This window comes from Spinacia oleracea, chromosome 5 (genome assembly GCF_020520425.1).
Source record: "Spinacia oleracea cultivar Varoflay chromosome 5, BTI_SOV_V1, whole genome shotgun sequence".
Classification (NCBI taxonomy): Eukaryota; Viridiplantae; Streptophyta; class Magnoliopsida; order Caryophyllales; family Amaranthaceae; genus Spinacia; species Spinacia oleracea.
Window position 1 is genome coordinate 73,142,981 of NC_079491.1, and position 26,559 is coordinate 73,169,539.

Genomic DNA, 26,559 nt, shown 5'->3' on the forward strand with positions numbered 1-26,559 from the left:
AACTATGTTTAACATGGATAGGAAAAACAAATGGCACAGTCGAAACTTGCATAATGCTCTTATTCTTAACACGAATTCCATTTCACAATTGTTGCAACAAAGCTCCATTGGCATTTTTTGGGTATAATTGCCACGTCCAACATGGTTTTACTTCCAAATATCATGAATATTTATCTTCTCTAGGATCCAAGAGTGGAAATAAATAGTACGAGTACTAAACATTTTACATTCAGCGGCGTAACCAGAAATTATACATAGAGGGGGGGCAAAACTTAACATACGATTTTTATAACAATGCAAAACAAAAAAAATTGAAAAAAAAGTATAAAAGTGAGGGAGACAAGATTTGAACCTTGTACCTCCCAACAACCTCTAACTTTCAAGGTAAAAGTAACACTTGAGCTATATTAAACATGAGGTTTATAATGCATATTTAATTTTTGAACATATATTTACATTTATTGTATTTAAATTAATAACATTTATTGTATTTAGCAATTAAGTTTAACCGTTAGTCTTGTCAAACACTCATACTACGAACCGCTACTTCGACAGCTAACAGCTACCCGCTACTGTTGGCCGCTTCCCGCTACCCCTTCCGCTACCCGCTACTCAACCGCTAAAGCTACCCGCTACCGCTAATTTTGCCGAACAGGGCCAAAGTTGAGGGACTTGCAAAACAGTTTACTCCATGTTAGATGAGAAACTTCTAGACCCAACTAGCCTAACGCAATTACCCGTACTGGCCGCAAACCTACCCTCTCTTTGAATCATTCTTTGATATTGCTGCCGGGCCGCCAAGTCCCAACCTCAACCACCGCCGGTCAAACCTCCACAAAGATACAAAGTCTACTAACTACGGCAAGCAGGCGAGTAGATTGAAGGACAGCGTCTCGCCGTCATCTCCGATTGAAGGAGAACGTTGCTCCGGTGGCACGGGGAACGACTCAACATTTCTAAACCAATTGAATCTTGAATTCAGGTACTTGATTTCTTTTAAAATTGAACATAAAATAGTCAGTTTCTCAAAATATTAGTTAGGGTTCTTCATTTAGTCACTACTTAATTCCTTGTAAAATTGAGTTTAAAATAGTTTTTTTTTCTTTTATTACTTTGTTAGATGTTCTTTGATTAGCATTTAAAGTTTATGATCAGATTAATCACCTAGTTCATTTGTTAGATTAACTTTATTTATCTTAGTGATTTTATTATGTTGATGGTTAATGATTTATGAATTGGTAGTCAACTAATCATTATTCGTTAACAATTTTGTTGTTGAATTGCTAACTTTTTTGGTAGTAGTAGTTTAATTGTAAAATTGGTAAACTTGAGATAGAGCTTGCAGCCTCGAATTGTTTGTAGTTGCAGGCTTGCAGCTAGCTTTCTGCTTACATTTTTTTCTACCCAATTTTATGGTTGGGTAGGAATTAGTACTAGAAATTTAGTAATTTCGGAGTAGTGGTGAGTTGTTTGATTAGTTTGTGTTTGCTGCATTGGGTTGTCTGATTAGTTCTTGAGATCATTTGGGATAGTTTGGTGTTGAATAGTTTCTATAATGGGTTGAAGTTGGTGATTATGATTTATGAATCTAACCCATATCCTTGTAATTACGGGTGGCTTTCCTACAAAAATACGTCAATTTCCCGACTTTTCCAAAATGATCCCTGTATGTAAAGTTTCCATTAGATAGATGCAGCATTGGTTATTGATTGTATGGTGAGTTGTGGCTGATGGTGACCCACCATCCGTGAAATCCGCAAAATCCTGGATCCGCCAATGCTTCGAAGGGCATGAAGTTTGCTGTAATCGCTATCTGTTGGTAATGTGTAATGGCTTGTCTACAATTCAATTAGTATGTTAAGTGTGACATTTGTTACTTATACTATGGTATGGGTTAAATGATGTCCTCAGTAGACTTTGAGGGAAGAAAATCACTAGTTAAAAGCATGTTACGCATCCCATCAAGATTAGTCCTTTATGAAACTATCATCCGAACACAACTTGGCTTTACCGGGACACAATATTGTAGTCTAATCTAATGTTTTTACAATTCAATAGTGGGTCCGGAATTAAAAAGTTAAGCGAAAAAATTGGACTGGTATCAAGAAGGTGAAAAAGAATAACCCACGGATAGTACTCAGTAATTATTTTTAAATGTATGAAGGAAAAGATTCAAAATTTTAGTTTGGCTGCAGTGTGTTTGTAAATTTTGTCCCCTTGGAATATGAGGGATCCCAATCAAGATAGGCTATGACAAGGGACTCTAATGAGCAGAGTCGAGCTTGAATTTGGCTAAGCTCGACTCGAACTCGAAAACTCAAAGTCAAGCTCGACTTGACTCGAAAACTCGTGAGCTCAAAATTTTCTAACTCGACTCAAGCTTGAAAACTGAACTCTAGCTTGAACTCGACTCGAAATCGGCTTGAAAACTCAAAGTTGAGCTCAGGAAATAAACTCGAGCTCGAGCTCGAAATCGGCTCGAAAAACTCAAACTCGAGCTCAAAATCGACTCGAAAACCCAAAATTGAGCTCGAACTCGACTCGAATCAAATTTCAATCTTATAAAAAAGTAAGTTTATACCCCAAATCAATATATCCATTAGCTCAAATGAAAGCTCAATGGAAGTGCTTTGTACACTTTCACACTCAAAAAGTTATACTTATAACCCTTTTCTCCTTTCCTTCCTCACTTATTTACCAATGTGGGACAAAATTAATATAACCCTTTCCTTTTTTCCTCCCTCGCTTATTTACCAATGTGGGACAAAATGAATATAAATTTTTTCTTCTTTCCTCCCTCCTTATTTACCAACGTTGGAGTAACTATAGAAGATATTTTTGCTGCCAAATAGTGTAATCTAGATGGACGATTTAGATTTTTTTCCCGTAATAATTTATTCATCCTTTTTAGGAAGAAAAAAAGTCAAGTATATTTGTTTAGACAAATTTGCCAAAAATGACCTTTTATAACCCAATTTTTGCGAGAAAGGACCATGTATCACTTTTTTTTGTGAAATTACGCCTTAATCAATTTTTTTGCGAAAGACAACCAAAAGCAAGTTTACGGCATTGACTGAGTTTTTCAGGCCGTTGACTTGCACGTGAGCAGCACGTGTGAGTTTATTTTGTTATAAAAGGACCTTTTGTAACTCATTTTTTGCGAGAAAGAACCTTATATATATATTTTTTTTATGAAATCACACCTTAATGTAATTTTTTTACGAAAGACAACCAAATGCAAGTTTCCGGCATTGACTGAGCTTTTCCGGCCATCACTTGCACTTGAGCAGCACGTGTGGCTTTATTTTGCTAACCACACCCAATTTCTCTTTGTCTTTTTCTGACCTAACCGAATTCTAAAAACTGCATTTTTTTTAGTGAAACTACCTATTTTTCAGAAACCGATTGTAATCTAGAAATTGCATCTTTCATCGAGGTTGTGTCATTTTTAACAAGTGATTCCAAGAAATTCTCTAGTATTTTGCCCGTTGAGCTCTGGATAAACGAATTGCAATAAGTGCCACCTACAAATTTCACACAGTGATGCATATAAGCAAATGAAAATGAAGTAATTGTGGAAATAAGAATGAATTAATTGAGGGTCGATTTCATCAATTCTTAAATCAAACACCATTCAGATTGATCAAACAACAAATAAAATTTCCCAAACGTTTTGACAATTAAGAAAAATCTAATTTATCTTCGCCCAATTTTAGCTCGGATGCGTTCTCTTCTTCTTCGTCTGACATCTTTTGGAATGAGAAAAAGGGGATTCTTTGGTTCAGAGTTTGAAAAGAGGAAAGTTTTTGGGATTTGCCTTTCTAGGGATTTCAATCGGGCGTAGAGAGTGAATAAGTAAGTTGAAGGTGGTTCTAAAGGTTGGGTGGTGGTGGGACTGGTTTAGGATTGAGCACCTTGGTTGATGTCGTCATTGTTGAAGACTTTTTGATGTATTTTGGAGGAGAGAGAATTTAGAACTATGAGGGTTTTGAGTACCGTACAAGAAATTGGGTGTGGTTAGCAAAATAAAGCACACGTGCGGCTCACGTGCAAGTTAATGGTCGGAAAAGCTCAGTCAATGCCGTAAACTTGCCATTGGTTGTCTTTCGCAAAAGAAATTTACATCAAGGTGCGATTTTACCAAAAAAACATACAAGGTCCTTTCTCGAAATTTTAGGTTATAAAAGGTCATTTTATAACAAAATAAAGCCACACGTGTTGCTCACGTGCAAGTCAATGGCCGGAAAAGCTCAGTCAATGCTGGAAACTTGCCTCTGGTTGGCTTTCGCAAAAGAAAATTACAATAAAGTGCGATTTCACAAAAAAATTATATAAGGTTTTTTCTTGCAAAATTTGGGTTATAAAATGTCAAATTTGCCATTTTTTTAAAAAGGGCAAATACATAAAATGATAGATAAAAATGATAAAATAAAATATTTATATATTTATAAAAGTTTATATTATGTATATATAATTCGAGTTTCTCACGAGCTTTTCGAGGAGTGTTGCTCGGCTCGACTCGTTAATTTTTGAGTCGATCTCGAGCTGGAATCAAGCGGGTTCAAGTCGAGTTTTGACCGAGCTTTGACTGAGTTGGGTTCGAGTAGCTCGCTAGTTCTGTGAGCTCATAAGCACCCCTAGGCCATGTAGCGCATGGTGGAGTGTTGGATATGGTTTAAAAACTTTGAAATTTCTCTTACTCTAGTTCTTGCTTCTACTAGTAAATTGTGAGTACTCCCTGAATCCCTAAAATATAGCCCCATAGCAATTTATTGCGTTAAACTTTGAAAATTTTGACCATGAATTATCATTAGCCTATAAGAAATAATATAGTCATGTGATATCTTGTTAGATTCTTTTCAATATATATTTTTGGAATATCTATTTTTTATAATTTTTACGCGTGTAGAATTAGAGATATTTTACGTTTTAAATCGTGTCTTGGAGACCGTGAAAAGTCAAATGGAACAATCTTTTTAGGGACGGAGTATCATTTAATTCGTATTGTTTTCCCCCCTTGTGTTGTGTTGTCACATTTTTACTCTTGTTTGAACATCAGGCCATAACTTCTTAATTTTTAGTAGCTTTACTCATCAGGTATCTTCCTTGTGCTATCTGTGGCTTATGGACTCCGTGTACTTCAAAACCCTTCTACCTTCAGCTCTGCCTCTTATGTATTGACTTTATTCTAATCAGGGAAAAGGAATTTCATTACTAGTAATTTCCCCCTGTATTTCATGGAATTTGCATGCTTTGTGTGTGTACTTTGTTTCTCATCTTACTCTATTAGCTTCCCTGCTCATGATTTTAACTTTTGTGAATTGGGATGCTGTCTAGGTTTTATCTGGAGCTCACTGGTGATAAGAAAACCTGTAAACAATTGTAATGGGGTACGCACAATTAGTCATTGGTCCTGCAGGAAGTGGGAAGTCAACTTACTGCTCTAGCTTGTACCGACACTGTGAAACCATGCGCCGGACAATTAATATCATAAACCTTGATCCTGCTGCCGAAAACTTTGACTATCCTGTTGCTGTGGATATCAGGGAACTTATTAATTTGGAGGATGTTATGGAAGAACTAGGGCTGGGTCCTAATGGGGGTTTGATTTACTGCATGGAGGAACTTGAAGATAATCTTGATGACTGGCTTACTGAAAAGCTAGATGATTTCTTGGATGATGATTATTTGGTTTTTGACTGTCCTGGGCAAATTGAACTCTTCTCTCATGTTCCAGTTCTTAAAAACTTTGTGGAGCACTTGAAGCGTAAGAATTTCAATGTCTGTGTTGTTTATCTGCTTGACTCACAGTTCATGACAGATGTTACCAAGTTTATTAGCGGTTGCTTGTCTTCTCTCTCTGCAATGGTCCAGCTTGAATTGCCCCATGTTAATATCTTGTCAAAAATGGACCTGGTAAAGAACAAGAAAGACCTTGACGATTTCTTGAACCCCGAGCCACATATGTTGCTGTCACAATTGAATCGTCGCATGGCTCCACAGTTTGAGAAGTTGAACAAAGCCTTGATTGATCTGGTAGACGAGTACAGTATGGTGAGTTTCATCCCTCTTGACTTAAGGAAAGACGACAGCATCCAGTATGTGTTGTCACAGATTGATATGAGCATCCAGTATGGAGAAGATGCAGATGTCAAGGTGAAAGATTTTGACATAGATAGCGACGGTGATGAATAGCTGCAGCTCTCTTTGTACAGGATGAATGTTGATTCTATCTGCAGTCTGCCAGGTTTCAGTTTTTGATGTAAAGCTGACTTACTTGTTAAATGGATTTTCCAACATGAGGTTTTCTGAATCTATACTAGGTATACCATTAAAATGGTATATTAAGGGCAAAATAGTAACTTCAGTTGTTATATTAAGGGTTAAATGGTAAATTCATATAATAAATTGAGTCTGGCCCACGATAAGTAACATTTATCTTTGACTTGTGAGTACCAAACTTATGTTGTTTGGAACCAAATAAAAATGAAACCATGTTACCAAACTGTGTTGTTTGGTATTACATGAGAAAATACAACTACTTTTCTTATACTAAACTATGTGATTTGGACTAAATAAAAATGCAGAATATTAGTATACCATTTCAATGGTATACCCAGTATAGATTAAGACTTCCTCTTTCCAACACGTTTGCACAACCAATGTGTCATCCATACTTTGAGAGCACCTATTATCTCCTTAGAGCATGTATATTGGGAATTTTGGAGTGGCTCTTTAAGTAACTCGCCCACAATAACTATCTCTTGGCCAACATTGGGGCTCTCGAAGGGTTCTCGAGTGGCTCTTGAATAGCTCTTCATAGAGAACTATTTCAAGGTAGCTCTTGCCCAAGATACTTCCAAGAGTTGATTCTTGTTGAAAAGTGGAGAATAAATATATGATATGAGACCGGAGAACTCATTTAAGGAACCAACTAATATTAAGTGTTTCATCCCTTGACTTAAAGAGCCAACCAATGCAAATAAAATTTTAATAATCACCAAAAAGGAAGAAGGTTCAAACTACAAGTTCTCAAAACAACAAAACAAAGAAAAAACTTACTAAAGCCAAAGCATCAGTGATCAATCTTCCCCACCTTCTAAGAAGCGTTTATTCTTCTTTAATCCTCCTTTACTAACATGTTTTTCTTCCTCTTCCTGACAATATATAGCTGACTTTACCTTCAAAATTACTTTTTTTTTTCTTCTTCGATTAATTGAATTCTTCATTCTTCTGATTCCGTATATTATTGAGCATAAGATGTCGAACTTTATTCCCGATTGGTTGACCCAAAATCAACATTTTAAAACAATAAGTTAATGATGGGCTAGCCATTAGAAGACACCAATGAGGGCACATACTGATATACGAAGTATTACCACAGGGTCACTTTAGAAAACCATTGATTTTTGTTTCCACCATGTGAAATTTGTAAAATAGCGAGGCCACCATGTAGAATTTCCTGAATATAATTATACTCCATACTATATACTTGTACAATTTGTCAATCAATATTCTATATATTATAATAAAACACAATTATTTTTTCCCTCCTAAACACAATTATTTTTTCCCTCCTAAATTGCAGTACAACCTCTAATAAACGTTTCTTAAATATAATAATGATTTTAAAATATTTAATGTAGCGTAAATTACGATATTATCATACTTTTATTGCATTTATTGTATCTAAAAGCAACTCAATTTTTTAATTGTTTGTTTGAGCGATTTTCTTCAATAATGCTCAAAGATTCGTAAATTCCCAAAATACGCCATATTTTTAGTTAATTCTCATTCTACCGTCCACGTCAGTAAGTAGCCCATTTCAATTTTTTTAATCGTTCAGCAACAAACCGCCAACTGAAATAGCGGTTCAACAAGTAAACCGCTATTTCAATTGGCGGTTTAACTTGTTAAACCGCCATTTCACTTGGTGATTTACATTACTAAAAAAAGGGGACAAAATGTAAAAGCCATTATTTGTTATTGGGTTTTTTTTATTTCAAATTAAAAAAGCAAACGAACATTACTCGTCCCGCTTTGTCCCCTCTGCCTCCGACGTTCCCTTTATTTTTCCGACACTTCTTTCCCTCTACCGTCACATCTCCGTCACGTTTGCCGCTGTGAAGGGCGTCGATGTTGCTGCTGTGAAGGGCGTCGCACGTCTCACCCTCTACTGTCGCAGAACCACCAGTAGCGGTGGCTGCCAACCGGTAACTGCCCTATTTTTTTTATTTTTCATTTTTGTATGTATGAAATTAATTGTTAATTGAGTAGAAATCGATGTTTAGGTTTGTTTGATGTTGTTATTATCAAGATTATGTTTAGGTTTGTTTGATTTATTATCAAGATTACCATGAATTACAAACTTTTTTGTTTGTTTGTTAATGTATGTCAAACCACCATTTGAGTTGGCGGTTTACCCAATTAAACCGCCAATTCAAATGGCGGTTTCCCCTTAAACCAAACCGCCAATTGAATTGGAAGTTCCAAATTGAATCGAAGAAAAAAAAAAGTTTTCTGTTTACCTAACTGACGTGGACGGTATGGTGGGAAATAAGTTATAAAGTGTCGTATTTTGGGAATTATTGCATCTTTAAGCAATATTGAAGGAAATCGCTCCAAAAACATTAATGAAACCATGCGTTGCACGGGAGTTAACTAGTTTGTACTCCGTAATATTTTACATTGCACGTTCAAAACCAATTATTCTTTTTTAAGAAAGGAGTAAAAATAGACAACTAAGGTGGGTTAATCAATTAACTCAATTGAAAATCATCAACATTTTAAAAAAACTATTCAAAATTCATTGCTAAAAAAATTCTGAAATTTTCAGAAATCACATACAAAAGCATAAAAAATGCAAGTTTGGAGCTCAACAAGGATTAGCAAGAATAACAACCATATGAAAAGGAGTTGTTGCCGTTGTTCTTTGTTCCCGCCAACTGCTCTAATATACTTGGTATGGCCCCACTTAAAAAGAAATTTAAATTAACAAAATTTTTTAAAAAATCCATTACGGAGTATAATTTCTTCTTCTTCATCTTCTTCCTTACGCCATTGATCAGTTCAATTTCTAACCCTAATTTTCTCATCTTAAATCAAATTGGGGAAAAATGACGGAGTTTAGGGTTTGTTTCTTCTACTTCTATCTCTGTCCTCGCCTATGTCGTCGTCCCGATTGCTATCGAATTGGACGTTCAAAGCCACTCAACTAACAACCTACATTTGGAGTTTGGTGAGTTGCAATTCTTGATTAATTTATGGATTCATGTTTATCGCAATTAAAGAAAATTAGGTTTGATTTAAATATTTCACGAACTATTGCTTGAATTTCACTCACATGTCATTGTCTATCCACCTACCTGAATTTTTGTAGCTTCACTTTGAATTTTTGCTTCGGTCAGTTTTGATGTTTTTGTTTCAGCTAATTTGACCATTTCTTTTTATTTGTTTTTAATTCCAAGTAATTACAAAATAAAATAAAAAAAATGTGAAAAGTCTTTTTTGTTGAATTGGTATATGAAGATTGTGTGTGTGAAAATAGAAATAGCCATGTGTGTAAAGGAGAGAATTACTCCGTATGTTATATAATTGAAATTTCTCTGGGAAGAACATTGAACGAACGAGAATTTGAGGTGGTTTGATTTTTTGGGGGAGGGAGTAAGTTTAATGGGGAAGCTTGGATCACCTAAGAGTCCACATCCTCATCCTGCTAATGTTGATTTCTTGTTTGGGATGAGAGAGTGTCCGGTGAGGTGTTCCGAGGGTTCTGCCTATAGTGATCCTTTTTCAGGTAGAAGGTTGTCAGGAGGATATTATCATTGGAGCAAGAACTTTCTGTTCGGTGGCACAAAGGGTAATACATTAAATAGTATAGCGGCAAAGCAAGCAATTTATAAAGGAGTGTATGGTGTTAAAAGGCATAATTGGTTTCACAGGAACTTAAGGTTGATTGGTTTTGTTATTGGGTTGATGGGTTTCTTCTTTTGGTTGGATTCCCTCATGTTTGTAGACTTCGATGCTGCAAATTTACGCAAAAGCTCCGTCTTAGAAACAAGCACGTTGAAGGTACTGGACTACGTATTTTGTTTCTTTGTTGATGAATAGCTATTTTAAGTGCAGTGTTTTAAGATAGTTTCCAAGCTTTAGTGTCTGTTTGTAAAACCACAACCAGTTTTGTAGCTGCTTGTTTTAGTTCTTTATAAGTTGGACCTTTATTTTCTGTGACATGGTTTTGACTTTGTCTGTAAGATTTACTCTCCCAATTTCTGAAGAGAGAAGTATCAAGACTTCATTAGTTTTTTTAAGCTGCTGAGGAAGAATAAGGAAGAAATAACACCTACGTTTCATGGATAAACTTCATTTCGTACTTTTATCTAGACAAATATTTTACAGCTGACCTGTTGGTTTGCCAGTAGCTTAGTTCTGCTCGGTAGATAGAATCAGTATCTTATGGATAATCTATGCGTCTTTCAGGAAAACAAACAACTACGAAAATACCAAGTATTAATCCTGCTACTGGGTGGGGTCTGTAAGGTAAATATATAATCAAGAACCAAGAACCAAGAACCAAGAACCAAAAACCAAGAACCAAGAACCAGTAGTTCAAGAATAGAGGTGAGGTGGTTTTAAAGAAAACATAGATTAATTTATGAAATTGTTTTTGAACGAGAAGCAGAAGACATAAAGAATTACTACTGTTGTTGTTAACATGTAGTCCAAAACGGATCTTAGTGCACTTGATCGTCTTTCAAAGGCCCATCCTTGGTAAGATCTAGATGGATGGATAACCCAAGTCTACCAACATTGAAGCCTGGATTGAACTTCAGTTCATACTTAAGTTAGAAGTGGGTAAACAACTGGTCTCTTTATTAGTTGGAGGTCCAGAACTGCTAGGAAGTTTATCTGCTCCCTTGGTAAATTTGCTTTTTATTTCTTATTTTCCTTTTTTATCGACAATCTATCAGAAAAACCAATGTCATTAACTCAGCATGAATCTTGCTGTTGATTGGGGTCTAAGGAGAGAATGATCTAAAGTTCTCTTACATATTACCACTTGAGATAAGAGTAGTAAGGATATTAGTACAGTTCACTGATCCTAGTGTGAAACAAAGCCTTTCAAGGCCATATTATTGGTAAGCTTCCCTTCCTTCCCTCAATATTACTTTACTTCCTTTACCTTTGCAAGTTGCAACCTCAATTTATGCTCTTACACCTCCTATTGGCCATCATAGTTTTAAAATTTCCTTCTCAACACTTGCCCTCATCTAGGGCCTTTCCAATCTTTTTGCAGATCTCTTCATTCTTAACTGTCTCTCTTTGTTTGATTACACATCCAACATATCGTCTTTGTTTTAGCCAATCATGACATTTCACTTGCATACATAATTTTACTATGAACAACACTTTGTGCTACTGATAGACTGGAAAATCAGATTTTAGCAATGAGGAAGACATAGATAATTTGGAGGGAAATTAGGTAACCGGTTGTATAAGTGGTGCATCAAACCATACATTACTCAGCATACAATCCAGGCCTTCCAGTGGGTAAAAGCCAAGCAAAAGAAAATAATACTGTAATCATTTTCATCACAACCTTTCCTCTTTTACCTCCTCTCTATACATAACTCTAGTTGTCTTCCTCCTCGAGCTAAGAATAACTTATTTATTTGTATCACCTTCCCCTATACTTGATGCATTACAACTATCTAGTAAACATTGTTTCATTCCTACTTGATTGTACTTTACATTGAGTTTGCTTTAATAAAGGCTTCAATGCTTTTAGAGTCCTAACCTTTTTCTCAGTCGTCAGACATGAGCCTTAGCAGCCTTGGTGTTGGTTAAATGGACGGTGTCAAGATTTTCATTTGCGAATCATTAAGTGTATGAAGGATATCAAGGATGTACTGGATCATGTGTCATCAATGTCAAGGATACCAATTTTGTTGAGGTTTCCACAGTGGTACCTTCAACAATGGGTTTTGATTATGGTCTTTACGAATAGAATAAAAATACTAGTGTTGATATTTCAGCATTAGACGAATTATCAATGTACACTGTACAGTAAGAAAAATGAAGTGTTGTTTATCTGGATGATTTTTACAGTCCAAAGAATCCAGTCATCCACATGTGGTCTTTCTGTAGTAGACTAGTAGTAAGTCTAGTAACTAGTCTAGCCGCTTATAGACTATCAAAACTCAAAATATAGCTGATAATGTTGTTTAGTTATTGTGCTGCAAAGCCTGCAATTGTTTGTTACAGTTGGTGATCCGTAGAAGTGGGCCAAAGATACTTGAGGATGATTTTATGTGATAACTGCGTTTTTTTTACCCTATAAGTTGCTATATTAGATTAAATGATGACTGGTCACTTGTACTTGTTGAGCTGAAAGATGATGAATGTTTTCATTAATAGTTACTATGCCAATGGAAGGATGGTTTTAGTTGTTAATGATTCTTGAACTAACTAATTTATAGCTGAGTTCAAGGATCTTTATTGCTCTCAGTTGCCTGTTTCTTTCTATTATTTTCTGAACGGAAATGGATTAGGCTTTATAGTTTGGATATTTTCTATGGCACTGCGCTATTGCAATAACATCAGATGGCACTATGGTGTTGTTCTTCAATTAGTTGCAGAAATCCATTTACTTTGAGGACATTTTTGAAAAATGAGAAGTCACTAATCCACTTTGTTATAACCAAACACGTGCGACGAATGATTAGGAACAAACCCTGCAAAAACAATAAAGGACACAAGTGATTGTGAGGAAATTTAGATTTTCTCCCCTTAATTATTATCGTATTATTAAGATCCTGCAAAATAACCCTCAATTGATGATTCCTCTCACCAATGTATTTTCCCTCTTATTTTCTAGCTAGGCCTAAACCCCCTTCTATAGGCTATACTAGAAACCCTCATCTACTAGAATTATACTTGCTCCCCAAGTCTAAATAATTCTAGAGTTACATACATAACAAAATACTACTAGTTTTCTAATTACAATAAAAATGTTAAACTAGGAAATAGTAAATAAGTAAGATTTGCCAAATCACTAAAATTGCCTAAATCCTTTGTTTGCCTCATGTAGCTTCCTAAGTACGGAGTTGCTATGAGGCTTACAAAGAAATAATCCCACATCAGTATTTCTTGCACAATACCACTTAATTGCCGTTTTGATATGTCGCTCGAACCGAGCTTTGACTCCATACTTCGTTACGAGATCTCGTTGGTTTAATGAAGTTGCATTTAATTCCTAACACACTTCTTGGAGATCACTTAGAATCAGTGGCAGGTCTTGGACAAAAAATGTTGGGGTGGGGGGGGGGGGTGGTGGTCCTCCAACCTCTTGATCAAAAATAGAATATTTAACAACTACACAACGTTTAATAGTTATGTGCTTATAATAAGACAATATATTTTTTATAGTTATGCAGCAAAAAGGGTTTAGGATGATTGCGCCACTGTTAAAACACTTGCTGCCTGTCTAGTGTTTTGAACTTCAACCTTTGACGAATTAGTCTCCCTGGCACTCATACAGTTACTTGTGCTTTTGCATTAAGTGAACTTTTCTTGTTATGATTAGGGATGTAAACTGGAGAGAAGCTGATTGACTTGCTAATTACATCTGTTTATAGGATGTAGCAGGTACTTCTGGCAAGGAAGAAAGTTCTCCATTGATGATGTATGGACGTCTTCTGAATCTGGCTTCTACTTCTCTCGCCCAGGTTCTGTTCCAGTACCTACACCAAAGCTGTTATTATTTAATCCTATCCTCATAATTTTCTTTTTTCCCCCTATGTACATTTTTCTGATGAGGTATGTAAGAATATTGATGGTGCAGAGGGAGTTTGGACATGACCCAAGTAATTCATGGAAAGAACCATCTTCGCAAGCATCAGTGTGGAAACCTTGTGCAGACAGGCAAAGGCCAAAAGATCAAGGTAGTTACATCATTTTTCTATGCTAGGATACTAATTGCACCCCACTGTGCAGGAAGTATTCCTTTTAAGCCTCTTGCCTTAGCAACATCTTTGTCAGCTTAGCAATAAACACTGCAAATATGGTCACATGTTAACAGACAAGTTGACCAATCAGGGTTACACTAATTTAAGGTGGGTGTACCTGTACTCCAATTCAGCTGTAATTAATTTTTCTTTTCCTATTTCATGGTACAGGAAGTTCCAGAAAAAGCAATGGATTTATATTAGTCAGTGCAAATGGTGGTCTCAATCAACAACGAGTTGCTGTAAGTGCAAACTCAATTTAATTACTAAATGTCATCTATCTACTCAGGCTTGTAAGAACAGAACTAATTGATTTTTTGTAAGATTATCGGCTGCTAACCTGTACCTGTTCTCAAAACTCCCCTTTTCCTTATCTGGTAAATCTGCATATATATTTACCTCCCAAGACTCAGGGGGCTAATTAGGTGTTTCATAGACGCCCTTGCCTGACCAATACCATAAGCGACATTCCTTTTCCAGTTTATCTTTTGTGCTGTGTGGAGCCTTTATCATGCTAACCTTTCTCAGGGATTTTTGGTGATTGAGTTGCTAAGCGTAATCATATTAGTAGAAAGTGGTGCAACTATGCTGAATCTATTTGCACAACTTTTGATGTTAAGAATATTTGACACACTGAAAATTTAAGCAAAAGTATAGGAGGCAAGAGCCAAAGAGAGGAAGATGAGTACCTCTCACCTACATTCATATTGGACAGAGATGGCCCTTTCTGAAGCAAACAAGATTTGATTCTGTCAGAAAAACTCAGGGCGTGATCGGTATCAATTTTAGTTTTGAGTTTTAGGTTTTAAGAAAACAAGAAACTAGTTTTAGTTTTTTTTAGTATCTTCCAAAACTAATAAAAACCAAGCTCTTCTTGTTATAAAAAAATTAAAACAAATAAATAAAAAATCAAACTATATGGAGTATGCAGTACTTGTAGCTTTTGCTGCAATTCTACAAAACATTTACCACATGTGGTAATAATCTCACCAAAACTCAACAAGTATATCACTAACCCCAAGGGGTATACAGACTAGCTTCAGATATTTGTTAATATTGGTGATCATGTTACGTTTAGCATCAAAAATTATTTTGCTTTATAGCCTGAGAAGCCTAGTTCATTTGCTGGACACTATGAAAATCAATGCTGGGGACTCTTTCAGTTATTCTCAGGTCACCTCTTTCATATTTTAGAAAGGTGATGCTTAGTTAATGAGTAGTTTAATTATGCATAAAGTTTGAACTCTTCTAATCAATGACCTGACCTGATAGTGCAAGGCCTATAAAAAAACAAAAGTTCGGACTTGTAAGCAGTATCTGACACATTTGGAAGGCTTTTGTATGTTCTCCTATTGTACTTCAATGGTTCATGCATATGTGTTTGAGGTGTCAGATGTCAAGTCAGACTGGGGTACAGCAAGATGATTGGAGTGTCGGAGCATCAGATACCTTGCTTTGCATCTAGATGTACATTGTTTATGTTCATGTAGTTTGTCTTTAAACAGGAAACAGTCTGTTGTATTTTCTGTTTAAGAAACCAGAAATCTGATGGGATAGTTTGGGCGTATGCAGGTCTGCAATGCTGTTGCGGTGGCATCTTTGCTCAATGCAACATTAGTTGTCCCAATATTTCTTTATAGCAGTGTCTGGAAGGATCCAAGGTGTGATTATGTCTAACCCTTACACATATTGCTTGTAGCTTTACCATTCAACTCTGTCTACTTTTTGTTTTCTTATGCACCCCCTATACCACTCCGGCGGGCGCTCCCCCTACTTTAGAAGGAAAAGAAAAAATAGAAAAGGAAGGAGGAAGAAAACATGGAATATTTTCTGTCTGTGTTAATGTATTTTAAATTAGACATTGGCATCTTCTCATCTTCTGCAATGTTCACATTGAAGTTTATATAATTTCCCTAGACATTGTTTGTCACTTGATTAGCAACCCTCTTGTTTAGATTCACACAATCAAACCCACCTGTAAGGTGCCAATATTTAGATATAAGAATGTTATCCTTTGTGGAATTTAAAGTTACTAGCAGTTGGACTTCATATCACGATCTGTGTAAACGAACTTTCAATCAGTAAAAATCAGTTTTCAGTAATCGGTGACCGCATATAACAAAAAACACTAGTGAGTAGTGAGTCAGTAAAAACCAGTTCGAATTATTATATAAATCAGTTTGAATCAATAAAAACCAGGTTTGATCAGTAAAAGTCAGGTGAAGAGTAGAGGACCAAGAGTTGTGCGTTTTGTTGCTCTAATCTGAGACTAAAGTCATTAAGCTAGTCATTACCTATGTTTCTGTAGCACCATTTTCAGTGACAGAAATGTTCATTACCATTACTCAAGAACGTTTAGATCGACTCTATGTATCTTTTCAGTGCCGTCACAATTGTTGCTAATGTGTACTATGATATAATGAAAATTGACAGCCAGTTTGGTGATATTTATCAAGAAGAGCATTTCATCAACACATTGAAGGATGACATAACCATTACGAAGGAACTCCCTCCACATTTGAGATCATTAGACCCTGAAGCAATTGGTAGTGTAGTAAGTTACTTTTAGTAGCTTCCTTTTTCAGTCGCGAATCTCTGGATATGAACTATATATATAGATTTTTACTTACTAGTTAGTTTCCTTTTTAGGTTACTGATGCACATCTTGAGAAGGAAGCAAAGCCAACTGATTATGTAAGACTTGTACTTCCGATCCTCCAGCAAAATGGTGTTGTTCATTTGCTTGGGTTTGGAAACCGTTTAGGATTTGATCCACTGCCTCCCCACCTTCAGGTTGAGAACATTCTTCTATATCTGAATCTATTAATGGTGTTTTTACCCCAACATATCTGTGGACATTTACATCTGAATAACATCATACCGTCTAACGTTAGGTTGATATCACCCTTCTTTTTTATTATACTAACTCTTTGAAAATTTTCCATTTCATTGACCTAAGTTTGTTGTTCATATCATCCACGAGTATAGCCGTTAGCTTGTTAGTTCTTTTCCTGCCCTCTCTGGAAAACAATCAGGAGTACCATCTAAAGATTAAGCAGTAAGCACTCACTTAAGAAGTGTTTATTTTGCTCCCTTGGTGTTTAAGTTCTTAATCTGATACAGATTGTAAATTGAAATTAAAGACTAAGCATTCACTTAAGAAGGTGTATTTTGCTTCCTTTGTGAAAGAAACTGTTTCCCTTGGTGTTTAAGGTCTTAATCTGATACAAATAGTACATTCAAATTAAAACACCTGGAATTTTCTGGAAAATGATTCTGATTCTATTGAAACTTCTTCCACCTGCACTTGCAGTTGGGATCTTTGATCATTGGTGCTCAGTAGTTTTCTTATATTAGTTTGTCAAGTGATTAGAATTCCTTATCATACTGATGTGTCATATTTATTGCAGAAACTGAGATGTAAATGCAATTTTCACGCTTTGAAGTTTGTCCCCAAAATTCAACAAGTTGGATCACTATTAATAAGAAGGATAAGGGAATATGATTCGTCAAGTAACCGGATAGACAAGGAACTTATGGGGAACTTTATGCCAGATAATGATGCAAGAAGGGATAATACAAGTAAAGTTCCTTCCAAGTATCTTGCTCTACATTTGAGATTTGAAGTGGATATGGTGGCTTATTCCCTTTGTGATTTTGGTGGTGGAGAAAGTGAGAGAAAAGAACTTCAAGCTTACAGAGAAACTCATTTCCCATTGCTCCTTCAACGACTTAAAGGCTTGAAGTGCGTTAGCATTCTTATTCTCCAGATATTTAGTCTTTTATACGAAGCTAGCTGTCTATTACTTGCCATTTTTAAATGATATTACGTGCCATTTTTAAATGATGTAGTTATTTTTTGACGCTGTGGTATAGGCCTGTGTCTCCTGTAGAATTGAGAATATCTGGAAGATGTCCCTTGACACCAGAGGAAGCAGGCCTTCTTCTTGCTGGTCTTGGTTTAGAGCGTGGTACATACATATATCTTGCTGGCTCTCAAATTTATGATGGGAAGTCAAGGATGAAGCCGTTCACCAGTCTTTATCCAAATTTGGTAACCAAGGAAGATCTTCTGGATCCCATTGAACTTGAGCCTTTTAGGAATTTCTCTTCTCAGGTAAGCTATTTCAATTATTCTATATTCAGAAAGGATCCTTGTTTTTTCAACATGATTTTTCATCATTAGCATTATCATTACCCCATTGCCTCAAAAGGGCTCCCGCAAGAAGCGGGGTAAGGGGGGGTCGTTCAACATTATTTTTATTGTATTATTTTTATTTTTCTTCTGAATTTAGGCCAGGCCACATGTATATTCGTGAATATCCCGAAAATTCAGCACCCAGGCTACCTTTCTCTTTTGACTAAGGTTAGAGTTAGACTATTATAATTCATTTTAAGTTGCAGAATGTAGATATTAACCACATCATATGCCTTTACAAACAAAGTAATATCCTTCTAGTGCACTTTGTGTTCAGTATATCCTAAATTAGAAAAGTAGAAAACTTCCAGAGTCTTTCATCCCAAAATTACATCCAGCTAAAAATTACATCCAGCTAAGCACGCTTACTATAGTCATCCCCTTGTGTATAGGCTTTCAGAAAAAAGTGTGTAACTTCTTGGTAAAAGAATACCATCAAACCCTAGCAAGTGCTCTTGAACTAATACAATTTAAATGGTGTAGCTAATACACTTAATTGTCAGCAACATCTGTGTGTTATAATATTCCCAAATCTGTTTTGCGTACCCTTTATTTTATTGAATGAGAAGTGATATTCAAAAAACATGAAATCCTCCAACCATCTTATTCTCTATATCCTTCCTGAAGTCTGGGTATTTTAATTGCTATTTTCTGAAACTTTTGTCGTGCAACCCATGCTTGACTCATTCTTAAGTTCACAATTAACTGCTTCCTCACAAGTCACAATGAACCGATGACAGTTAACTTCAATGTTGTGGTTGTACAAAACATAAAACATATGCTAGTGCTTTAAAATGACTTCGTTTGGTCTTCCAGTCCAAAGAACAGTACTTGAGCAACCACCAAACACAAAATTACCCACACAGAAACGAAAGGAAGCTTTTGTAGAAAAACATATACCACAGTAACATTACTCTAATGCTTCTAGAGAAGCTCCTGCTCTGAGCATAGATTCCAAATAAATATCAAATGAAAAGTGTTCATCTGTGGGATATTGACAAAGATACGATGTAGCATTATGATGGGATTTCTTTATGGTCTTTTTGTGAATGTTAATTCTGGTGGAAAACGAATGTTTCTTAATCAAAAACAATTTTGAGTGTCCTTGAACTCATCTGAGGCTTAATTTAGCCCTATATAAGTATATATCATTTACTTTTGTTCGTAGGCACAAATGTCTTGTTCGATATGCTGGAATAGTTCTGAATCTTGTGTGTTTGGTAGAAGGGGATAAGAAATATAAATGGATTGGGGATTGGTAATGAATAGGCCATGACCAAATAATTACATACTGAATTGAATGGGACTCTGTTCATTTTTTTATTTCTATTTCTGATTCTCATGTGCAATATACCACTGATTGGTTGTCTTAATATTTTCCCATCCACTAAAGCTGCTTCTGTTTCCTCATTCCCGTTAACACCAACTGATTTCACATGCCAATTGAGCTGACGTAGGTGTGCTTAGTGAGCTGAAGTAGGTGTGCTCATTGAGTATCACATACTAAACCGGCTTACAATATGTGCCAAGACTATGTTTTCCTGTGCTCCCAAAAAACCATGTATCAATAAATTTTGGTTTAGTTTTTTATGATAATCTCTTTATTTGCATTGAGTTTTCTCTCTACTCTGTAATGAAAAAACCATGTTTGGTGAAGAGCAGTAAGAGACTTCAATACGTTGTCGTAGTCATGCGTATACTACTGCAATAACTACTTTAATCAAAGACTTTTAGGTTTGTTTTGCTAAGATGTGGCCACATGGGTTAGGCTATTACTTATGAATATTTGGGTGTCTTGCCAGTACTAGTATAATGTTTTTAATACCATGGGTTAGGCCATGTTTGATGTAGCTTTCGATGACTTAAAGATTATGCCAAATCTCAGTCGACTGGTTTTTAGGTTTTTCATTTTTGTTTGTTTATGCCACTCTTCTTATACGCTAGTTTAGAATCTATATTTCTTCTATTGATGGATAATTTTTTTGAGAGGTTTGCTGATATAATAATAGTCTTTAGGTACTTCGTTGGATATAGGGTATGGTTCAACTTGTTTTATTATCTGAACTTATTTTCACTTTAGTACAGCTTATGTGTAAGTATGTCTGGACTCTGGACTTATTTCTCTGTAGAAAAACTTATTTTATCTGAACTTACCTAAACTTATTTTGTCTTAAGTAAGTTGAAAGAAGTTGAAGCAATCAAACCCATAGTACTCTATGGAAGCTATAAATATATAATTGAGGCCTTTAGGAGGAAGAAAAATCTAATCATTCTAATGTGTGAGATATGAGAGGTGTCTGGGAGTAGTAGTGTGATTTCTAAAAGTCGGTTATCACCATTTAAATTGCTAGAGTGTGATTTTTTTCTCCTAAAATTTCTTTAAAAGTCCCTCTGGCTTGACTTTTCAATTGTCTTCCTTTCATTTTCCTTCTGCAACAAGCTTGCTTTAGCACTGCATGTAAGTGCAGCTTAGAATTTCTTGTTCATGCTTTCATTTAATCGTTTCACTAAGCAGACATGACTTTCTGAACTACATGCAACACATCCTAAGAAATCAAGAAGCAATTTTCTTTTGGTTTTGTTATTTTGATGTTATGCTTAGCTGAAAGAACATTTATAGATTCTAATGTATTCATGTTTTTTGAGTCTTGACAGCACATTTTTTTCCCCCTCTAATTCTTTCCTGCAGCTAGCTGCACTGGACTTCATTGCATGTGCAACTGCTGATGTTTTTGCCATGACTGACTCGGGAAGCCAACTATCTTCCTTGGTATCTGGGTTTCGTACATATTTCGGGGGTGGTCATACTCCTACCTTGCGGCCAAACAAAAAGAGGCTTTCAGCTGTATTGATGGAAAATGACACCATACCATGGAACCGTTTTCAGCGTAGGGTAACGAAAATGATCGAAGAAGGTCAACGAGTTCATGTGAGACGATATGGACAAAGCATTTATCGGCAACCTAGGAGTTCCGAATGCATGTGCAAAGGTCACTAGACTTTCATCCTATCTGCCACTCTGTATATACCAACCTGTTGAATAAGCCAGATAAAAGATACCCTTTTCTTCCCTTGGGTGTTTTTTTTTGTGGGTGGTGGGAGGTTGAAAGGGGGAGTACAGTTTTGATTTTTTTTTTTTTTTTGACATTTATACCAGATTATTTGATGTAAATACACTTGTATCCTTTTGGTAAATGATTATAAAATTTAAGTCAATGTCTCTTTCATTACCTTCAGGTTATCTGGACATTACTTTTGGGAGTTATAAAAGAAAAATTAGTTGAAAAACTAAGTGCGTATCTACAATTCTACCAATGTACTTACCAATGTACTTGGTTGAAAAAGAATAAATAAATAAATTCTATTATTAAATTGAACCCGAAATACCGAGTTGAGATATACATATATCAATTGAGGGGAAGGCTGAAAGAGCCAACGAGCAAAACTTGATTTACTCCATGAAAATTACATTTCTCCATCATCACCAGGGTTGTGATAAACACAATCTAAACTAATCTCTAAGGGGTTTATGATGGATGGAAAACTGGTCAAGGGGTTTTAAAAATACGCTCGATCTTGCTTCATGATGGAGGGAAAAACCGATTGAGATTAAAGGGAAGGGTGTAGAACTCCTCATTCCGGCTGTCTCCTTTAAATGTTCGGAATTTGACCCACCATGGCATACCTCTGTCTCTAGCACTGTCCTTGTATTCAAGGGTGTTGTCTAGGAGAACTGAAATAATCAATGCTACTGCCGGTGAAGAGGAGAAAATGGTATTGAGGAAGTCATTAAACTGCAATCACAATAACCAAAACTCAGACTCAATTTTTTCTGGAGAAGAAAAGTTTATAGAAGTATAGTATAAAAAGTTATGTTCTCTCACCCATCCAGCCCTGGTGTGAGAAGGTCCATGTAGAGCACCGGCCGAGTATTCTCTGAAATAATTAGGAATAGACAGACCAAGAAACATAGATACACCTACAATGAAGAGATTCCTCATTGAGTTCATATTTGTGAACTGTAAGAATGATAGCCCAACTGAACCTGAAAATGTATCATCCAACAAACTCGTAATATTAGTTTTTCAGAATCTCTCTTCTTCTCCACCTTTTCTCTACAAAATTCGAAAAATAATGTGCAAGTAACTTACCAACAAGGCCAAAGAAAACACAGTACATTGCAGCAAATATAGTAAATGGTATTGAAGCAAAAAGAGCACCAAATTTCCCTGCAGGAATCATTCAGAAAAAAAGTGAGAATTTGTTAGCGGCAGTGTTACTGAGTTTGTGTGAAGGCCGTTATCGTTCCTCACCTAATATTGAGAAAAATATCATAAAACCGGCAGAAATTTGAATAACTCTGCGGCTTCCAACACGAGTGCTCCCAATCAGGCCTACATTTTCACTGATATTCGGACAAATACTTGTGTTAATATACCCAATGACTAAGCCTGGTTTAGTACAAAAAAAAACAGGGATGTACACGAACACTCACATAGAAACAGCAGAGCCACTAAGTGTCCCAAAGAGTCCACTGAGTAAGATCCCAATGCCCTGTAAGCAGCATTATCTATCTCAGTAAAAGCAAACAAACGGAAAATTAAAGCCTCCCACATTGTAGGAATACAGTAGAAACAGACCTGCCAGCCTATACCGCGACTCAGAACATGAGCAGGAGGTGGAGTAGCACTAGCCAGACGAGCTGCTGCTTTAAAAGCTCCAGTTGACTATAATTGAAGAAATAACGCATGTTATAATCAAATTCAAGTCAATAAGGCAAGCAGGTTTAAGTTTCTGGATTAGAATTCATTCATACTTAAATTATTGATTCTACATATAATATGATACCTCAATCAGTGAGACTAGTACAGCGGCCATCATTCCAAATGCATGACCAGCATCAAAAGAAGGAGCACCCCATTGTAAAGGGTATGGGATCTTTATCCTACACGACCATAATCAAGGATGAATGAGAAAATTCTGTCTTACCAAGAGTCTAAATCACGATTTACGAGGAATAAACTTAGGAAGAAAATCAAGTGTTATTCTACTTATGATGAGAATTGGAGTAGATAAGGTTATGATGCCAATGAAGTTTCTTGTCATTGGGCTTACCATGGTGCAGTAGAGATAAGGTTAGCCTTGTCAGTTCGGCAATTCATTTGAGTTTTTGCAGGGCGGTGTTTGTAGGCACCACTAGCTGTCAAAAGATGTGCATATGCCCATATAACTGTAACTGATAGAACGAGAGCGAATCGCTCCAGCATTGGCAGCCTCCTTATCTGAAAATGTTTCAGGTACTGTGCACACAAAGGAAAACAAATAAATCCTGCTATCTCATTTGTTAATGTGATTGCTCATTGCTAATCAGTAATCAGTCAAGGTTTTGCATGCCTTGCATACTTTTTCTGTTTAATTTATTAGTGTAGCCTATCAAGCTTATCTAATCTGTTAGTGGAAGCTACTATATCCAATTAACCACTATTATTTATGTCCACTAAAGATTAAACTACTTTAATCATACAAAGGTGGCAATAATATTGACAAGATACCTGAGAGAAGACAACAAACAAAATGAGCATAGGAATGCCAATTTCAACACATCGTCCCACCTGAAAATCAGACAAGCAAATATTGAATGAGAAACCAAACAGCAACTAGTCATGAAATGAAGTTTAATTATAATATAAACCAGGAGTTAAAGAATGATTGTACTTACCACAGGGAATCCCCTATCAAGCAGACCAAAACCCACCAGTGATATAACCGGCACCATTCCTAACGGGCTAAAAAACCTGACATACCGTAAAATATTCATTGTTAATTACCATCTATTCATCTAATCATCTACGCAATATTATAGTAAAGATATACTTCTTCCGTTCCATATTTATGTTTTACAATAGGAAATGACACTAATAAGGATACGTAAATCTAAATGTGGGACAGACACCCCAAATCTCGGAGTTGATTGTTTACCACTACTCGGCCCCAATGTCCCAAGGTCTCTCTTTTCGGGATTGTATGGGTGCTAAACTGCTAATAGTGTTGGGTTTAAAGTCTGGAGAGTCCATTATTGTATACTTGTGATGAATATTTATATGTCTTAGATAAAAAGATAAATTTAACCTTGAACAAATAGCCCATAATTGGCTGTATCCCAAGATAATTTGCAGACTTGATGCCACAATTAGAGCTCCTTGAACTGCCCTCATAGTATTATTAAACCTCTGCAATACAAACACACCATCGTCAAGCAAGTACAAGAAACTAAACCAAACTAAGGTGGGATTAGTCGAGGCAAAGCCAGGCCTTTATCTAAAATTAACAATCATCAAACAAATAATAAAATCAGGAAAGTATTAAATTCTTTTTTTAACCAATTTGTGTTCATCATATGGTAAAAGTGTAATTGAGCATCATTTTGTTGCTTTCTACTTTCTAGGGTTGAGATGGCCTATTGGACTAACCTTTTCCAAAAGTAACATAGAAGATAAGTATCACATAATTTTTTAAGGTATAAGAAATGGAATCATATGTGCATATTCAAAGTCAAGGAAGTATATTGATAAACTTACTTTACTCTCATGAACTTAAAAAGTTAGTTCCTTTATTAAAAGCCAATTAGATAGGTGGGTCTAAAACTAAATCAGCCTTTTACTTTCTTTCTTTAATGTGCAAATGGCCCTCAACTTGTACAATAAAGCTTAATTACTCCATGCTCCATAGTGTTAGTAAAAAGATGGGAAGATCATCAAAAGAAGTTAGACACAAAAACTAACCAAATGAGGATCTTCAATTCTTGCCAAAGATGAGTCATGGATGATGGAGATGATGGGCACCATGTACGCGTACGAGGCTCCGATCACCGTTGGTAGCCGGGTTCCGAATAGGGTTTGTAATAGAGTATTAATCCCTTGAACGAAAAGCAATGTTTGCACTACTCTTGCTTTGTCACCCTACATTATAAAGTTTCAAAAGAGAAAATTACATGTCTATGCTTTCCAATGAGTTCACACAACAATCAACCATTACGAATTCCGCAAATGAAGAAATCTTAGCTGCCCGTTTGGTAGCTGGTCATAAATGGTGCTAGCGGGAAGAATTTGTATGTAAATCAATTTTCATTCTCATCCTAATGCCGGTTCACTCAAAATTATCTACTTTTTCTTTAAAAGTTTTCATTGCCATCCATTATTACCATTATCAATATAATTATATCAAACAAATTGGTCATGTTTTAATAAACCCAGATAGATAGCTTTGGTGCAGCTAAAAACACAACTAATATATAGATAGATTTCTCAACACCAACTATGGTCATAAATAAGTTATGTAGTCTTGCAAACACATGACTTCATTAGAGTTGTTAACTCCACTAAACATGTGATACCAAGTACATTCATATCCTTTCCATAATCAAAAAATAATTAATTTCAAGAAATTAATAGAAAAAAATATGACATTAATTAACAAGCTAAAAGTAAATAAAACTATTAAACTCACATCAGAACCTCCCATTAAAGGAACAAGAAATGTGGGAATCATAACAGCAGTTCCTAATGACAAGATGTAATGCTGGAAACCCAAAGCAACTGCCTCCCCTGTTCCAAACCAACTCAAATTAATCAATTAATTCTTTGATTAAGAAAAATATAAAGTTGATTAAAAAAAAAGTTGAAGGGATATCCAGAAAATTACCCCAAGAGGGATTGGAATCAATACAATACTCTAAACCTTGAAGTTGATCCATTGGCGGGTGAGTTATCTCCTCTGGTTTTAAAGGCTCCATTTATTTTGATTAGAATAATGCTTCTTCAGAGTTGTTCTTGTAAAAAGAAAGTGACACTCCGAAAGTGACACTCCGGCAAAGAAACGGAATAGGAGAGAAAAATAAGTATATTGAAATGATTAAAGAGGGAACGAGGAGAGAGTAACAAAATTTGCAAATAGTAGAGCAATATATACTCCTACATAGACACAGACACAGACACAGACACAGTCACAGTCACACAGAAGAGTTTGTCAGGTCAGGACTCAGGTGCCGCCCACTTTTCTAAGTGTGAAAGGTTTCCGTTAGCTTTTTTAAATAATTCCCATATTGCCCTTTAAGAAACTGCCAAAGTGCCAAACACCCCCTAGTTACCGTTGCTTTTACTGCCCTTTTTTTCCACATTTAATAACTCACATTTCTGATCAACTAGTACTATTAGACTATTAGTATTACACACTAATTAGCAACAAAAGGTCTTGCGCGCACAAGGTGTACAATAAATTTATTGTACACCAAGACAACTTTTATGCAGTTTTTCGTAACTTTAACCTATTTTTCTGTAACTTTTATATTATAAAATT

At 35.8% G+C, this 26,559-nt stretch overlaps 3 protein-coding genes across 7 annotated transcripts; 2 read left to right on the plus strand and 1 right to left on the minus strand.

The window, feature by feature from the left end:
- The first annotated feature begins 687 nt into the window (after positions 1-687).
- LOC110790411 (GPN-loop GTPase 3-like) lies at positions 688-6,445 on the plus strand. The gene is made up of 2 exons (XM_021995191.2): positions 688-982; positions 5,338-6,445. The coding sequence occupies exon 2, from the start codon at positions 5,386-5,388 to the stop codon at positions 6,193-6,195; it is 810 nt and encodes a 269-aa protein (XP_021850883.1). The 5' UTR covers positions 688-982; positions 5,338-5,385; the 3' UTR covers positions 6,196-6,445.
- A 2,365-nt stretch (positions 6,446-8,810) lies between these two features.
- Positions 8,811-21,434, plus strand: LOC110790410 (O-fucosyltransferase 8). 5 transcript variants are annotated; one of them, XM_021995188.2, is made up of 11 exons: positions 8,811-8,962; positions 9,131-9,238; positions 13,638-13,727; positions 13,844-13,943; positions 14,178-14,248; positions 15,579-15,667; positions 16,440-16,560; positions 16,656-16,799; positions 17,417-17,751; positions 17,883-18,123; positions 20,894-21,434. In XM_021995188.2, exons 1-11 carry the CDS (start codon positions 8,861-8,863, stop codon positions 21,200-21,202), a joined length of 1,710 nt encoding a protein of 569 aa, XP_021850880.2. In that variant the 5' UTR covers positions 8,811-8,860; the 3' UTR covers positions 21,203-21,434. The 5 variants fall into 5 exon arrangements, with proteins under 5 accessions (XP_021850880.2, XP_021850881.2, XP_056686176.1 ...); XM_056830198.1 differs by lacking the exon at positions 8,811-8,962 and adding an exon at positions 10,480-10,620 and having other exon boundaries at positions 9,017-9,238; XM_021995190.2 differs by lacking the exons at positions 8,811-8,962; positions 9,131-9,238 and adding exons at positions 9,951-10,071; positions 10,480-10,620.
- Positions 21,435-21,540: 106 nt separating this feature from the next.
- Positions 21,541-26,226, minus strand: LOC110790409 (nucleobase-ascorbate transporter 2). The gene is made up of 14 exons (XM_021995186.2): positions 25,906-26,226; positions 25,711-25,808; positions 24,987-25,163; positions 24,334-24,434; positions 23,924-23,999; positions 23,757-23,816; positions 23,320-23,504; positions 23,053-23,149; positions 22,845-22,931; positions 22,700-22,758; positions 22,518-22,609; positions 22,356-22,433; positions 22,089-22,249; positions 21,541-21,998 (listed from the first exon to the last, which is right to left on the minus strand). The coding sequence occupies exons 1-14, from the start codon at positions 25,994-25,996 to the stop codon at positions 21,786-21,788; spliced, it is 1,575 nt and encodes a 524-aa protein (XP_021850878.1). The 5' UTR covers positions 25,997-26,226; the 3' UTR covers positions 21,541-21,785.
- Positions 26,227-26,559: the final 333 nt, after the last annotated feature.

Coding starts and splice junctions, on each gene's coding strand:
- LOC110790409 (XM_021995186.2), bottom strand. CDS start 25,996: ATGGAGCCTTTAAAACCAGAGGAGATAACTCACCCGCCAATGGATCAA. Junction 22,932..23,052: donor TACTAGTCTCACTGATTGAG/GTATCATATTAT, acceptor CTTCAATTATAG/TCAACTGGAGCTTTTAAAGC. Junction 21,999..22,088: donor CTCACACCAGGGCTGGATGG/GTGAGAGAACAT, acceptor TTGTGATTGCAG/TTTAATGACTTCCTCAATAC.
- LOC110790411 (XM_021995191.2), top strand. CDS start 5,386: ATGGGGTACGCACAATTAGTCATTGGTCCTGCAGGAAGTGGGAAGTCA.
- LOC110790410 (XM_021995187.2), top strand. CDS start 9,673: ATGGGGAAGCTTGGATCACCTAAGAGTCCACATCCTCATCCTGCTAAT. Junction 14,249..15,578: donor TCAATCAACAACGAGTTGCT/GTAAGTGCAAAC, acceptor GGGCGTATGCAG/GTCTGCAATGCTGTTGCGGT. Junction 16,800..17,416: donor CACTGCCTCCCCACCTTCAG/GTTGAGAACATT, acceptor TATTTATTGCAG/AAACTGAGATGTAAATGCAA.